This window comes from Macaca fascicularis, chromosome 7 (assembly GCF_037993035.2).
Source record: "Macaca fascicularis isolate 582-1 chromosome 7, T2T-MFA8v1.1".
In the NCBI taxonomy this organism is placed as follows: domain Eukaryota; kingdom Metazoa; phylum Chordata; class Mammalia; order Primates; family Cercopithecidae; genus Macaca; species Macaca fascicularis.
In genome coordinates this window covers 41,251,000-41,265,884 of record NC_088381.1, presented here as the reverse complement: position 1 = coordinate 41,265,884, position 14,885 = coordinate 41,251,000, and the positions used below count along the sequence as shown (strand labels likewise).

Here is a 14,885-nt window from a genome sequence, read left to right as displayed (position 1 = left end):
TTTTTTCTTTTGCTTCTGTTTTGCCAAGTGAAGGGCATGTTCTTCCACCTCCTACATTTTTGCAACTGTCTACTGTTCAGCTGTGGCTCTCACATTGCTCTTTATGGAGCCTGCTTGTGTTTTCACTGTGGGCCAAGTCATTAATCTTGGACTCTTTAACTTGTATTCGTTAAAAGTAATGAGCTCCACTCCCAAGTTTTTTTTTTTTTTTTTAAAAGATGGAATCTCACTCTGTCACCCAGGCTGGAGTACAGTGGTGTAATCTTGGCTCACTGCAACCTCTGCCTCCTGGGTACAAGTGATTCTCCTGCCTCAGGCTCCTGAGTAGCTGGGATTACAAGTGCCCACCATCACGCCCAGCTAATTTTTTGTATTTTCAGTAGAGATGGAGTTTTGCCATGTTGCCCAGGCTGGTCTCGAACTCCTGGCCTCAAGTGATTCACACGCCTCAGCCTCCCAAAGTGCTGGGATTATAGGCGTGAGCCACCGTGCCTGGCAGGTGTTACTAGAACAAGTCTGGGACTACAGACATTCAGTCGAAATCAGATGTCCCCCACTGGGCAGGTAATTCCTAGAGGCAGCTGGCAATTTAGGATGCAGATACTAAACTCAAACACAAGGAATTTACAAGACAGATGAAAAAGAACCAATACAAAACTCAGTCCCTTACTTTTTCCCAAGAAACCTGCTTGAGATTCTGCTGCCACCTATTGGTGGTTCCTCTTCAATACAGCTAGAGTCAGAAAGGCTAAATTGGAAACCCAGGCACCCAGTGGAAGATTTTCCTTTTCAAAAAAAACTTGTTATTGAAGACCACTGACAGGAAAGAAATATGGTACCCAAAAGGCTGCACTACAGTTTAAAAAGCAACTTAGAAGGTAGAATATTTTGGGGGTGGGGTGGGAGTGGAGTGTGAAAGGCAAACTAAGTCTAAATTTAAGAACAGGGACATTAAAAACTTTATTCAATAAATACAACAAATAATTTAAAAATATACTTCAATTCCAAAGCCAATTAAGAAGAGGAAGTAGAGGGGAAAAAGGGGGGAGGAGGAAGGTAGAGGAAAAGAGAAAGAGGCCAAACAAATGGTTTGGTTGGGCTGTGTTTCAGAGTGTACCACCCTTTAAAATTCTGATCAAATACTCTTGACCCATAAACCCTTAGCCCTTGTTCTGATGGGGTAGCCACAGAGTCCACCAGCTGGGAATCATCCACTGAGCTCTGGATCAGAGCATTCTAGAGGCTGGAATGTAGGGGGAGTTTTAGGGGTAGTTTCCTGGTCATTCCTAAAACCATCCGTCCTAACTCCCAGGCAGGTTTAAATAGTGCAAACTCTTAGGCAGAGAGCTCCCAGCTGCATAGTTTCACAGGTGAGTTTCCCAAGCCAGGGCCTCCAGGAAACAGGTCCCAGAGTACCCAGGGGTCCAAAGTCACTTCGGTGAATGGAATCTAAAGGTGAAGAGAGGGGAGGCCAGGGCACAGACTAAAGCTCCTGGGCTAAGCCACTGGCCAAGCCAGAAAACAATGCTGGGCAGAAAAGGGTTACAAGGCAGGTAGTCTGGACACTGGATTCAACAACTTGCCATCAGCCAGGGAAAGTGAAGCTGAGGATGCATATGGAGCAGGGCCAGGAAGATCAGGAAAGCTGAGGGGGAACAGGAAAGTTGGGAGGAAGGAAGAGGCAGCTCAGCAGCAAACTCCAGGAGAAATAACCAGCAGCCCTCACAGATTTGTGATTGTCTCTTAAAAAGATTTATTTTCTCTTCTTGCCTGAATGTACAAAGGCAAAAAGAGTACAGTTTGTATATATATATATTTATATATATATATAAAAAAACAAGGAACTTGGTAATGTACACTTTACAGAAGGGAAGAATCAGGAAGACTGAAATTAAATCCAACAGAGCAACGCCAATGGAACAAAATCTATGAACAGCAACACTGCCCCTCCAGCCCGGGCCTCCAGCTCGCCCCAACCTGCTCCCAGTGGGAGGGCTGAGCACCAAGGCAAGCGGGTGGGCTGGGGCAGGAGGGGCTGGAGACAGGGCCTGGGAGGGGCTTGATCCCAGGAGGGCCCCATGGTAGGAGATCACTGGAAAGCTTCCTGGGAAGTCCAAATAATAAAACAAACAACAAAGGCCCAGAATTACGGGGCCAACTAGCTGCCCAGTTGCATCTTGGGGGCATCAGAATAGACAAGGGGATGGTAGAGGGTATACGGGATAAGTGACATGGGTGGCCTCAAAACCTGTATACAATACTTTCCTAGCCCTCTGCAGTCTTCACTCGCAACTCTCTAAGTCCTCCCATGGCCCCTTGAAACCTGGAAAGAAGAGACTCAAGAAATCACCATTTCATTTCATAGGGTGCCCTCTTACCCTTCTAAGCGTGTGGTTCTTTGATCTTGTGATGTATGGAGAGAGTTGGGTAAGAGAAGGAAATTTCATACATGTACATGTACAAGGCAGGAAAAGGGGATGAAGGAAACTGCCATACCTTAAAATGAGGAAGTAGTTGATGTGGATCTTAAAGAGCAGCTCTCCAAGCCTTGCCTGATCTATCTGGGGATGAGGCCCCCTCTCTCTTCAGCTTCTCCTCGATGGGAAGCCCAGGGAGCAATGTCTGTGAGGGCCTGGGCAGGGGTGGCTCAGAGACAGGCTTGGTCTGGTGGTCTTGGCCCTTGGTAGCAAATTTTTCCAGCCTTTGTTTGTGGGGTGGGATAGGATGGGGATCCCTGCTGAGCATCTCATCCCTCTGACTAGATCATGGATGCCACAGGTAGCTCCCACCTGTGTTTCTCCTCCCCATGTAGAGGTGGACAGCAAATCTTTCACTCAGCACTTGTCAAGAATCTCCACAGCTGCTGCTTCATGTTATTTTGGAGGGAAGACTAGGCCCGGCAAGCATCAGGATCTGCCATTGAGGCTTTCACCTGCTCTTCTGAGCAGCTCCTACTCTTCAGGGAGACTTGGATATGAGGATCAAAGAGCCAAATGTTTAAGAAGAAAATTTAAAAAGGAAAAGAAAAACCTGTTCTCTTCTGGAGAACCCAAGGCTGCCCAGAGGAAGTTCATCCTCTGTTACAGAACGAGTGGAAAGGGCAGGAATGCAGGGCCATACCTGCCCAATGCAAAAGAAAATTACTCCAAACGGTTTCTTTACAATATGTACAGAGTATGCTGCAGGCCAGTGCCACAGATACAAAACACACAACAATATTTTAAAACAAACAGGAACAGAGAGGGGCCCTTGGCTCCACCTCACAGGAGCTCCAGGAGGGCATAATCAGGCCGAAATTCAGTCACCCTCTTGGTTGAGGGGACTCAGGTGAGGTGGGGTGAAGGTGTCTGCACTAGCTACTTCCATGGAGGAAAGGGAGGTCACTGCTCAGAGCACTGCCCACGAGGGCAGCAGGAGGCAGAGGGAATATGATGAGTATGAGGGAGGTTGTTTTGGGGCCCTGCCAAGAGGTTTAAAACAATGGTTTTTGGGGAGGGCTCAGAACCCAAATTGAACAAAAATGAGGATGTAGACACCTAGGGGAAAGGCCTGTAGATCAGAGGGGATCCTCTTGAGCAGATGGTGACCCTAAGCCTCTCATGTGTAGGGTTCCAGGGTCCTTGGAAATCAAGTACTACTGGGCATTGTGCTTACTGTCCCATTTCCCATTCTCCAAACTGAGTCGGAGCAGTACCTGCTCCTAGTCATTTTTGGCACTCTGGTCACACACTCCCTTTTCCAGCCTACGCTGGTGTCTGTCAGTCTTTACCTCTCTCAATCCAGAGGGTCATGGAAAGACAGGAGGGGAGAATAGAGGGATGATACCTCAAAAGCCAAGTAAGCTAAAGCTCCCCACACCTTGGGGAAGACATGACCCCAATAAAGCTATCAAATCATCCTCACTTTCCCAGTACAAAGAGCATAAAGCTTCCATTGGGAGACTGCATTTCTAAGGAGAGCAGAGAAATGTTTGCCTCAAAGCACAGCTCCACTGAGTACATTCTGAGACTCTAACGTAATGGCTTGGATGTGTTATTCCAGGGTCTAAGGAACAAATAACCTCCCACGGCCAGTGGCCCCTCAAACAAAATATGTGTTACCAAGAAACACAGCTTATATTGGCCCATATGGAAGTTATAGACTGAGCTATATAAAATCATGTACTTGTAGACAGAGGAATTGGGCTGTATACATTTGTGGCCCCAAATGAGGAAGATATCAGATGGCTAGATGACAGTACATCTCCAAGAACTGCTGGGTGCTCCCAGGGGCTGCCTTCTGGGCCTTGCCCTAAGGTGACCTGGCAGACTCCAAGGTTCCCCATGCTGGGGAAAATACTAGTTTATCTGCCTGAGGCTTAAGAGCCAAGCAGTGGAAAAGAAGAGGCAAGACCAGTGTGGGGATCCCCCTGGGAAAGGCACCAAGGGGTTAGGAGGGAAGGGAAAAGGGCAAGGAGTTGGGGAATAAGAAGCAGCAGGACTTAGTGGGGACGCAGGTTCTACTTCACAGATGCCATTCATGCTCCAGCACCAGCTTGCTCCCAGTGTCCCTGGGGAGCCCTGTGCTGGTGGTGGAACCCCTGCCCCCTGCCTCACAGGCAGCTCAAGGCCATATTGGGGCAGATGCCTTGGTCTTCCTTTCCAGGCTAGGTTGTGAGCGTTTACATGTGCTCATGTAAATGGGGAGAAGTCTCCACATTTGAAGACCTTGTTTTCACAATTACGTAGAAAACAACCCCCAATTTCTTTCCTGAGATTCTAGTTCCTCCACATGCTGCCAATTCCCAGGGTGCAAAGCACTAGGGAGATGCAGAATCTGGTGATGGTGGTAATGATGGTGAGGGGTATGGCTGCTGTGCTGTCTTCAGACCTTACCCAGTGCTTGGGGGTGGGGGTCCCTCCCTGGTGGGCGGGGGGGCTGGCACTGCTCTGGCAGCAGACCAAGGGCTTGGGGAACAGAGCGGTGGCTTCTCTGGGCTGAGGCCATGTTCCCCTGGTTGCTTCCCGTGCCTTCATCTCCACAGAGGCCACAACAGTCATGACTGTGGCTGAGAGAATAAATATTTTTGCTAAGTACCAGCTCTCCAGCTCCTGAGGAAGATGGAGGGTCAGGTAGTCCAGAGGTCTGGTGGAGGTGAGATAGCCAAGGGTCTGCCTTCAGTCATGGAGGAAACGGCAAACAGGATGATCAACACCATTTAACTGATGTCTAAATGGCACCTTCAGCACCTCCTTGGGTGAGCCAGTCCGGGCCCATGAAGCTGATTTTATCCGGGCACTTGATGTCTGCAAGGGAAACATGGACAGATAACCAGGCACTCAGCCTGTTGGTAAAACAACCACAAGGTGGCACTCCAAGAAAATGAACTGCAGAAGTGGCCAGTACTGGTCCCTAGGGGACACTGTGTTCCACAGGTCCTCTCAGAGGCACATGGCTTCATGGGAGACTCTTGTACAAGAGGCTTGGCCAGGGTTCTATGGATTCCAGACCGCTGACCCCTCAGAGCTATTCCTCACCTAGGGATTCTGTGATCCAGGTAGCAACTATCCCAGCTTTACGTGTTGCCCCAAATTAACAAAAGTTACTTACCATTCTCACCTCCTGGGGGGTGGGTAGAGTGAGGGAGTTGAGCCTTGTTGGCTGGCAACAATGGCTGTAGAAGAAAGCCCTGAGTGAGCAGGAGAACATGTTAGTGCAGCACTCACAGAAACCTTCCATTAACCATTTTCCCTGAGTTTTGGGGTGCTGACAGAAAAAAAAAATCTGATACTCAGCCAGATATATTTGCTGGAGATAGATAATAAGGCTGTATTTCTCAGCTGATTGTTTCTCTTTGCCTTTGGGGAACACCTGTTCCATATTCTTCTGAATATCAAGGCTAGTATTCTGGAGGAATTTAAGAGTTCCCAAACTCCAAAGGAGGAATAAATATCATATGCTTTAATGACAGCAGGAGGTTAGGACTGTGTACAGATTAGAAGCTCAAAAAAAAAAAAAAAAATTAAAAAAGGATTCTTATGAGGCAGGGAGGAGGGTCCTAGCTGTGGACATACTACTGGGATGAAGATAAACAAAACAAGACAAAACAACAGGTGGTAGGGAAAATAGGCTTACCTGCTGCATAGGGTAAGTTGTACTGTGCTGGGAGCAATGAGTACCCCAAGTGGTGGTGGTGGTGGTGTGTGGACATCAGGCGCTGGGAAGGAGAGGTGCGGGGCCGGTCAACACTCCGTTCACCCCCACCTGCTCCCCCAACGCTGCTACAGCTGCCAGCACCCCCAACCACCCCACAGCCTCCTCGATCTCTCTCCTGAGAAGTTTTATCACTTATCTGGAAAGGAAACCAGAGACACAAAAGCACTATAGTGAGACACACATACATACAACCACACACACACACACAAACACCCACACATGAGTGAGATGCCCAGGGTGCCACCTTATGACCCCTAAAAGTGCAAGACATGTAAGAATCAAGAAGATGCCCTGGGGGCTGCCAATGTCAAGTCAGCCAAGCTGCACTGTGGTCAGGACCTGAACTTGCCCACCTTCTCCCAGACCCTGGATCTGGCCTTACTGGTCTTTGGGTAACAGCCAGCGTCCCTGTACTTCTCTTACCGTGGGAGACTTGCTCTTGTAGTGACTGGCATGCTGCTGCAAGATGTCCAGGGCTTTGGACTCTGAGCTGGATTTACAACTGACACTGGGGCTGGCTCGTGCCTTGTCAGCATCTTCACCACCTGAGACCTTGCTGCCATATGGAGAAAAAGAGTAGCTGGAAGGCAGGTAGGAACCTGTGGAAGGAGAAATCAAACATTCAAAGAGATGGGGGAGGTAGAGGAAGCTCTGCTTTAGTGAGCTTGATTAGGCGGGCATCAGCTTTCCAAGGCACAGGCTGAGGTATTTTCTAACATAGTGTCTTTGGCTGAGACTGTTGGCTTGACCTTTCCTTACTGAGCTCTACAGGAAAAATTAGCTAAGGGATATTAGGAACACAGCCCTGTTTCCTGCAGCCAACTTCCATAGATCCGATACTGTTCTTTGAACTGGTCTCAGATTCTTCTTGGAGAAGTGATATGATAAAGTGGAAAGATCACAGGATCTGGAGTTAGAGCCTTGGGTTCAAAACCTTATTCTGGCCGGGCGCGGTGGCTCAAGCCTGTAATCCCAGCACTTTGGGAGGCCGAGACGGGCGGATCACGAGGTCAGGAGATCGAGACCATCCTGGATAACACGGTGAAACCCTGTCTCTACTAAGAAATACAAAAAACTAGCCGGGCGTGGTGGCGGGCACCTGTAGTCCCAGCTACTCGGGAGGCTGAGGCAGGAGAATGGCGTGAACCCGGGAGGCGGAGCTTGCAGTGAGCTGAGATCCGGCCACTGCACTCCAGCCTGGGCTACAGAGCGAGACTCCGTCTCAAAAAAAAAAAAAAACAAAAAAAAAACAAAACCTCATTCTGAGACTTACCAGCGTGGTAACCTTGAACAAATAAATAACTGTTTTGAGCTTCAATTTCTTCATCATCAAAAATGAAGATACCAATACTTATTACTTAAGGTGATGGGGAGGATTTAAAAAGATAATATGCATAAATCTCAGAGGACAGCGCCTGGCTGTCAGGGAGCACCCAACAAATGCAACTGTGATTTTTATATTGACAGGTGTGAGTGACAGGGAGAAAGGAACACCTCAAGGGTAAGAAATTTCCTATTTCTGTTTGAAACGCTTACTTCTATTTAGAGTGTGCTTTATAATAATGTCACCAGAATGTTGAGACTATTTAGGCTGCTGTAGGAAGCTGGAAGCTCTAAGGAGTGAGACTAAAGAGGCTAAAGACTATCATTATGGGTCATTCAAGGAACTATGGGTTAGGGTGGCTACCTCATAGAACGACTCAGTGAAAAAAGGGCTGTCATCTAAGTGAGCCTCAATATGCCTTGGGGCTGAGCAAGAAAACTCTGGACGTGAAATCTGTGCTTCATTCCCCCTTCCAGTGAATGGAATAGCGGCTGGCACTTGGTGCTATACCTGGGTAGTTCTGCATCATCACAGCAGGCATGCTCCGGTAGCTGGGGTGGTTGGGGTCGTAGGACTGACTGTAGGAATAGCCGTGCATGTAGGGGATGTAGGACTGGTGCTGGGTGAGTGGGGAGGACACAGGCACATGGACACTTGGCCGGGGCTCCTTGCTCCCAAGGCGAGACTCCTCCGACGTGGGCAGCTTGCAGTCACTACTTGTGCTTTCCTTCCCATCTTCCTTGGGGACAGAGTCCTTACTCCGACTCCTTTCCTCCTTCAATTTGCGGTCCCGCTCCTCCTTCCACCGCTCATCCTCTGACTTGATGTCTGAGTACTTGGCAGGATAAACATATGTCCACATCCGGGGCTCTGCCTCCTACAAAAATCACAGAACAACGACTGGGTGTTGTAGAGATAAGACAGATCTATTTCAAGCCCAAAGTCCCAGTAGAATCACCAGAGCAGATAATTACTAGACACCTGGGGCAGAGTAGGATCTTGGCCTCTATTGATCTTGTTTATATTCCAACTCTGCTCCCTTTTGGTTAAAAAGCCCCCGCCCCCACCTCTGCACCCACCCACAGGGAACAAGATGGGGCAGGGGGAGAAAAGGAAAATCCGTCCATGTATCAGTGGATGTTTTCTAGGTAAGAACAAACATTCTGGGGAAATGATTGAAATAGGAGAGGCTGCCCCTTCCAAGATGTTTAGGTTGTTTCACTATTTCAGAGCATGCTCAGTGGGGTGGAAAGCTTGTAAGTGACACTCAGATCGGAGGAGGGAGGGAGGCATAACTATTATACCAAGAGGGAAGGGAAGACATTCTAAGTCTCATGAGCAGAGCAAGATATGAGATTCCAAGTTCCTAGTTCTAACTCAACCTATAAAATCCTTGTTAAAGAAACTCAGTAACTGAGTATACTTTGTACCCACTCTAAAAAATAGAGAGACCATCAATACCTCATTTCACAGGAACCAAACAGTGGAAGAAACACAGACAAGGAATCGAGATACCTTGGTTCTAATCCTGGCTTGGCTAGTGAGGTCTTAAGAAACCCTAGACAAATTAAGGTAACTTGTCTGGGCCTTTCTTGTCAAATGGAAAAAACACCTGCTGTGGATATAAAAGTGCTTTTTAAAAAACATTAATATGAATCCCAGTGCTTTGGGAGGCTGAGGCGGGAAGACTGCTTGAGGCCAGGAGTTCAAGACCAGCCTGGGCAACATAGTAAGACCTCTCTCTACAAAAAATTAAAACATCTGGGTGTGGTGGCATGCATCTGTAGTCCTGGTTAATTGGGAGGCTGAGGCAGGAAGATTGCTTGGGCCTAGGAGTTGGAAATTGCTGTGAGCTATGACTATGTCATTGCATTCCAGCCTGGGCAATAGAGAGGGACTCTGGTCTCTATAAAAACATAAAAATAAAAAAATTGGCTGGATGCAGTGGCTCATGTCTGTAATCCCAGCACTTTGGGAGGCTGAGGCAGGTGGATTACTTGAGGTCAGGAGTTTGAGACCAGCCTGACCAACATAGTAAGCCGCATCTCTACTAAAAATACAAAAAAAAATTAGCTGGGTGTGGTGAACGTTGCAGTGAGCCAAGATAGCACCACTGCACTCTAGCCTGGGCAACAGAGTGAGACTCCCATCTTGAAAAAATAACATTAAAATAAAATAAAAAACATTAAAATGGTTTATAAAGGTAAAGAATCCTTAAGATTACACATCTCTCCTGCTAATCTCAATTCCGTTGAACCCCTATATAAGGACAGCCCTTATTTGTGAGGAAGACAGATGATTATCATACGGTATTTCCACTTCCTCCCAGAGCAACAGTTACCTGTCGGTACCAGAGTATTGGATCCACCTCTGCCTGTCGACCACACTCAGCGCCTGTCTTGGCCTCAGAGGCCTCCTTGCTTAGGTGGCTGGCATCACTCAGCTTCACTTTAAGGCCTTCAGGGGCCTGGCCTGGGAGTTTTGAAGAGTCATCTAACTTGGGAATGATGACTGATTTGGCTGAGTCAGCCCCTGGCTCCTTGGCCTTGCCAGGTCCTGACTTCACAAGGTCTGTCAGGCTGGGGGCCTTGGTGAGAGTTGGTGGAATTGACGGCTTTTGCTTCCACTCTTCCTTGAGTGCTGCCTCACGCTCCTTCAGGCCCATCTCTGCCTTCTTGTCCACTCCCCGCTGCTGCTGTTCTAAGCTCTGGCGTTTCTGCTGTTCTTCGTACTGCTGCCGGTAAGCCGTGTTAGTGCTCAGAAGGTGGGTGTGGTAACTCTGGTCGCTGTAGCCATAGGGGGGCACATAGGCATACTGGTTATAGTACAGGGACTGCATATACATGTTGGGACGCTGCTGGATGACCGAGGGCTGCTGACTGGAACTGCTCAGCTCAGGCTTCTTTTCCTCACAAACATCGTTCTTCACTTTTCCTTCGATGCTCTCAGGTTCCTCATCCTTTTTTGTCTTCAGGGCCTGGCTCTCCACTCCTGCCTGGCTGCTGGGGTTCAGAGCCCCAGGGCTGGACTGTGCGTAGCTTGGAGAATAGTAACTCTCAAAGCCTTGGTAATATGGTGAGTCTTTGCTCTGAGGCTGAGGGGGAAAAAGAGTTTTCTTAGCCCCTTCTTTAACCAACTGTTCGGCATCCTTTGATTTGACACTGTCTGCCTTGCCCTCCCCATCCTCCCCAGCATCAGAGATGTCAGAGTATGCAGGGCTGTTGGTTTTGACTGAGCTGGCTTCAGCTCCATTCTGGGTCACTACATGTAAGGGAGTCAGGGGCTGAGTAGGGGTAGTGTTTTCAAGGCGGCTACTTCCTCCAATGGAAGGGCTAGGGGCATTATCTGTGAAACTGTAGATCTTGTCGGCTTCAGCCTTGATGCTAGCCAGTCGGCTTTGGTGGGGATCTGATGAGCCATTTAGGAGTCCCTCCATTTTCATCCCATCTCCTGAAGATTCCCTGAATGGACTTTTGCCTTCTTCTACTCGACACACCTTCCCAGGGGTCAGAGGACTTTCAAGTTCCTTTGAAGATTCCTTCTTTTTTTTGTCTTTCTTTTTCTTGTCCTTGGCTGGAGTCAAGGCAGGGTTGACTGTGAAAGGTTCTCCCATAACAGTGGGCTTGGGCTGAATGGGCTTGAGTTGGGGACTGTTGGGCATGGCTTGTGCCACTGTGGCGGTCAAGCCTGAGGAAGAGCCTGGGCTCGCTGCTGTGAAGGTGGCTGTCTGGAAGGTGTAGATTTGCTGTGGGGGGATGGCAGGGGCAATGGGACGGGCTGACTTTAAGCTCTTGGAAGGAATCTTTTCAGGTTTTAAACTAGAGGGTTTTTTACATTTTTCTTTTTCCATACACTTCCTTTCTAAAGAATCAAAGGCATCATTGCTTGTTTCATCCATCACTGAGGGTCCATCATCAGAGCCATCATTGGACAAGGCCCCAAGGTCTGTGTCCCCTTCCCCACTCAACTTTTTCTTACAGAGGCCTTTTGTGCTGAATTTGCTTGAGGGAGAAGGGCTGTGGGGCTCTACAAGTCGAACTTTGGGGGTAGCTGAGCGGGCAGGGGACAAGGAACCTTTTTGTGAGACAGACGCACCATTGCAGCTCCCGAGATCTGCATGGAGAATAGGTTCCTCTCCGTACTCACTGTCCCCATCCGCTTCCGGCTTGCTGTCATCATCTGTATGGGCATGAGCTTGGTGGTACTTAAGTCCATTGATGTGCTTGTACTTCTTGTTGCAGTTTGGGTGGGGACAGTCAATCAGGACTGGGGAGGGACAGTTTCTGTCCAGAACAGTGGGTTCTACCTTGGTCCCAGGAAGGGGGCCAGTGGCTGAGCCCATGGAATTAGTACGGACACGCTTGCTCCCTTTGGAGTCCTCTGAGCTAGAGTTCAGCTCCATGTCTGAAAGGGGTTTGTTTTTCCGCTTATTAGCTGAGGAAGGGCTGGCCTTGACATCCTCAGAAGTGCTGCTGGCAGGTGGGCGATGCTCTGAAGAATTCTGGCTGCCCCGTCGGCCTTTGCTATTGGCTCCTGCTCGGGTTTTGCTGCTGCTACTGGTCCCTTTGCTGTCAGAGGCTGTGGCTGTCTCATTGACAGGAGTGTTACTGTTGGGACGCATGCGTTTGCCTCTACCCCGACCATTGCGCATTTCCAGGTCACTGGTCGGGGAGTCACAGAACCTTGGCAAAGGATAAACACAACAGGATATTATTAAGAAGAGAAAACATCTTCAAACCAGTTTAGCTGTAGGCTCCAGAACTGTCCAGATGGTGACTATCATTTTCAATGAATATGATTTGTTACAAGAAATTCTGATTGGGAACTGCACTAAATGGTGAACTCCTGGGATGCATGTTAGCTGCAAATTATTCTCCAACATTTACCTCTAAAGCCATGCAGTCTGTTCCATAAGACAGTCATGTCTACATTTCCTATATACAGCCATAGTCATGGTTTCAGAAAATTGAGGCCAGGCATGCTAAGTGACTTGTCCAAGGTAACATCATTGATTGATGGCAACATATGACAAGACTGTAGCTCTATCTTTAGCCCAATGCCTTTTTCTTACATACCTCACTGTGAAGATATAGAAAGGTAGAACAAAGCACCTATCCATTTAAGAGTTCCCTAAACATCAGATATAACCAAGAGTACACGAGTTCTTTGAATGTCTGGAGATCTGCACCTAGGGGTCATTCCTCATAGGCCCTAAAGTAGCTTCTCATGGAGCTTAAAACACTGCTTAGAATTAAACCTTTAGCTAAGATTGGTTCCCTTGTAGATCTAAAGATGGTTTTGACTCTCTTGTCCCAGGGGGCAACGGGAGTAGGTTGTTTCTAAGACAGTAGGAACCAAAGCTATTGCAGAAAAAAGGCAAATTTTGTCAAATACCTCCTTCGGGTTCTCAGAACAGTCCTACTGTAAAGCTACTTATTGCTTCCCTGTTATCAACCTACTCACTCAGCTCCTATCTCTCTGGATTCTTGTATGCCCAAAGCAGAAATAAGTCCTTCCAATAGGTTTCTCAGAAATGCAAAGGGAGGGTGTAAAGAACTTTACTAACTTGTTTTAGCTCATCTGCTTCTGATTCTTATCAGGGCAACTATTATGGTCTGAATATAGTCTTTTTTTTTTTTGAGACGGAGTGTTGCTCTGTCGCCCAGGCTGGAGTGCAGTGGAGCGATCTAGGCTCAGTGCAACCTCCGCCTCCTGCGTTCAAGCAATTCTCCTGCCTCAGCCTCCCCAGTAGCTGGGATTATAGGCATCCGCCACCACGCCCGGCTAATTTTTGTATTTTTAGTAGAGACAGGGTTTCACCATGTTGACCAGGCTGGTTTCGACCTGCCTGACCTCAGGTGATCCACCCGCCTCAGCCTCCCAAAGTGCTGGGATTACAGGCGTGAGCCACCACGCCCAGCCTAAACATAGTCTTATAAAAGTCTAAGCCTCTAGAAACCTGGCCCAGCATCTCTGAAAATTAGGAGGCATAAATAGCCCTCGGTAGAGCCTAATCACATCTGAGAAAAGGAGAGTGGTATGGAATCAAGAACTTTACAATACTTTTCCTTGGGACATTTCTGCCCATCTTAGTTTCATGGGAACAATGGGCAGATGAAGGTTTAAGATACTTTTCGTAAAAGAACTGTCCAGATAGTCACTACCATTTTCAATGAATATGATTCAATAAAGGAACTTGTGACTGCATGGGAATGGCATTAATTGGTAAGCTCCTAGGATGTTACGTGCATGTTAGTTGTAAATTACCCCCAATGCCTGGGTTCCCCAAACCCTGACAAACTGGGTACTAATATTAGGAACAAGCTATTAGGTGCCATTGATTGAAATATCCATCTAAAGGTCAAATTGCAACATGAAAAGGTCCTTGTGAAACCCATATGTTCTAGTAGAGTTTATAAAACTAAACATGTTCTTGAGTTCAAATTTCTGAGAAATAGCTACTATCAATGAATGTTTGATCACCCATGGTTAGATGGTCTCAAGGTGGCTTTAATAATTCCAGTCAAAGGCTTAAATAGGATTTTCTCCCCATTCCCCCAATGCATCCCCTCAACAATTTTTTTTTGCTAATTTTAAAAATATGGAACACTTCACAAATTTGCATGTCACCCTTGTGCAGGGGTCATGTTAATCTTTTCTGTATTGTTCCAATTTTAGTATATGTACCTCTGAAGTGAGCACCCCCTGAACACTTTCATACACAATTCATCCTCTTTTTTTTTTTTTTTTGAGATGGAGTTTCGCTTTTTGTTGCCCAGGCTGGAGTACAATGGCGCGATCTTGGCTCACTGCAACCTCCGCCTCCTGGCTTCAAGTGATTCTCCTGCCTCAGCCTCTCGAGTAGCTGGGATTACAGGCACGCACCACCACACCTGGCTAACTTTGTATTTTTAGTAGAGATGGGGTTTCTCCATGTTGGTCAGGCTAGTCTTGAACTCCCGATCTCAGGTGATCTGCCCGCCTCAGCCTCCCAAAGTGCAGGGATTACAGGCGTGAGCCACTGCGCCCAGCCATTCAGTCTTCTTGAATGTCAGATAAATACAGTGCTTTCCCTGGTTATCTACACCATCGTGTCCCTTAAAAGCTGGGTGTACAATTCTAGCAGGATAAAAGTATAAGAGATCACCAATTAGAATGGTTCAGACTTAATATAAACTAAATAGCTGTAAGTGCTTACCTTGGGGGTGCCCAATCATGTCGTGTGCAGTCAAGGAGTGTACCTACATATGTCTTGTTCCTCCACGTTACATTTACCACCAACATCCCTGGAAAATAAGAGCACATAGATATAGACGAGACACACCCCATTTGCCACTGAGAAGAGTATTCTTTTGTCAGCACTGTG

General features: G+C 47.6%; 1 protein-coding gene and 1 non-coding gene across 6 annotated transcripts in view; both read right to left on the bottom strand.

Moving 5' to 3' along the window:
• Nucleotides 1-935: 935 nt before the first annotated feature.
• ZNF609 (zinc finger protein 609) overlaps nt 936-14,885 on the bottom strand; it is a 235,564-nt gene continuing 221,614 nt past the window's right edge. For 4 of the 5 annotated variants that reach the window (XM_065547353.2, XM_073996026.1, XM_065547354.2 and 1 more), the window contains 7 exons: nt 14,718-14,805; nt 9,861-12,201; nt 8,030-8,396; nt 6,619-6,794; nt 6,115-6,331; nt 5,590-5,668; nt 4,131-5,285 (listed from right to left, as the gene is read on the bottom strand). In XM_065547353.2, coding sequence (XP_065403425.1) covers nt 5,595-5,668; nt 6,115-6,331; nt 6,619-6,794; nt 8,030-8,396; nt 9,861-12,201; nt 14,718-14,805 — 3,263 coding nt within the window. In that variant the 3' untranslated portion in view covers nt 4,131-5,285; nt 5,590-5,594. Of the gene's footprint in view, nt 5,286-5,589; nt 5,669-6,114; nt 6,332-6,618; nt 6,795-8,029; nt 8,397-9,860; nt 12,202-14,717; nt 14,806-14,885 lie in introns of all 5 variants that reach the window. The other variant, XM_045397301.2, reaches the window with a different exon arrangement.
• LOC123574737 (U6 spliceosomal RNA) lies at nt 14,115-14,221 on the bottom strand. The gene has a single exon (XR_006699941.1). It is a non-coding gene; the product is annotated as a U6 spliceosomal RNA (small nuclear RNA).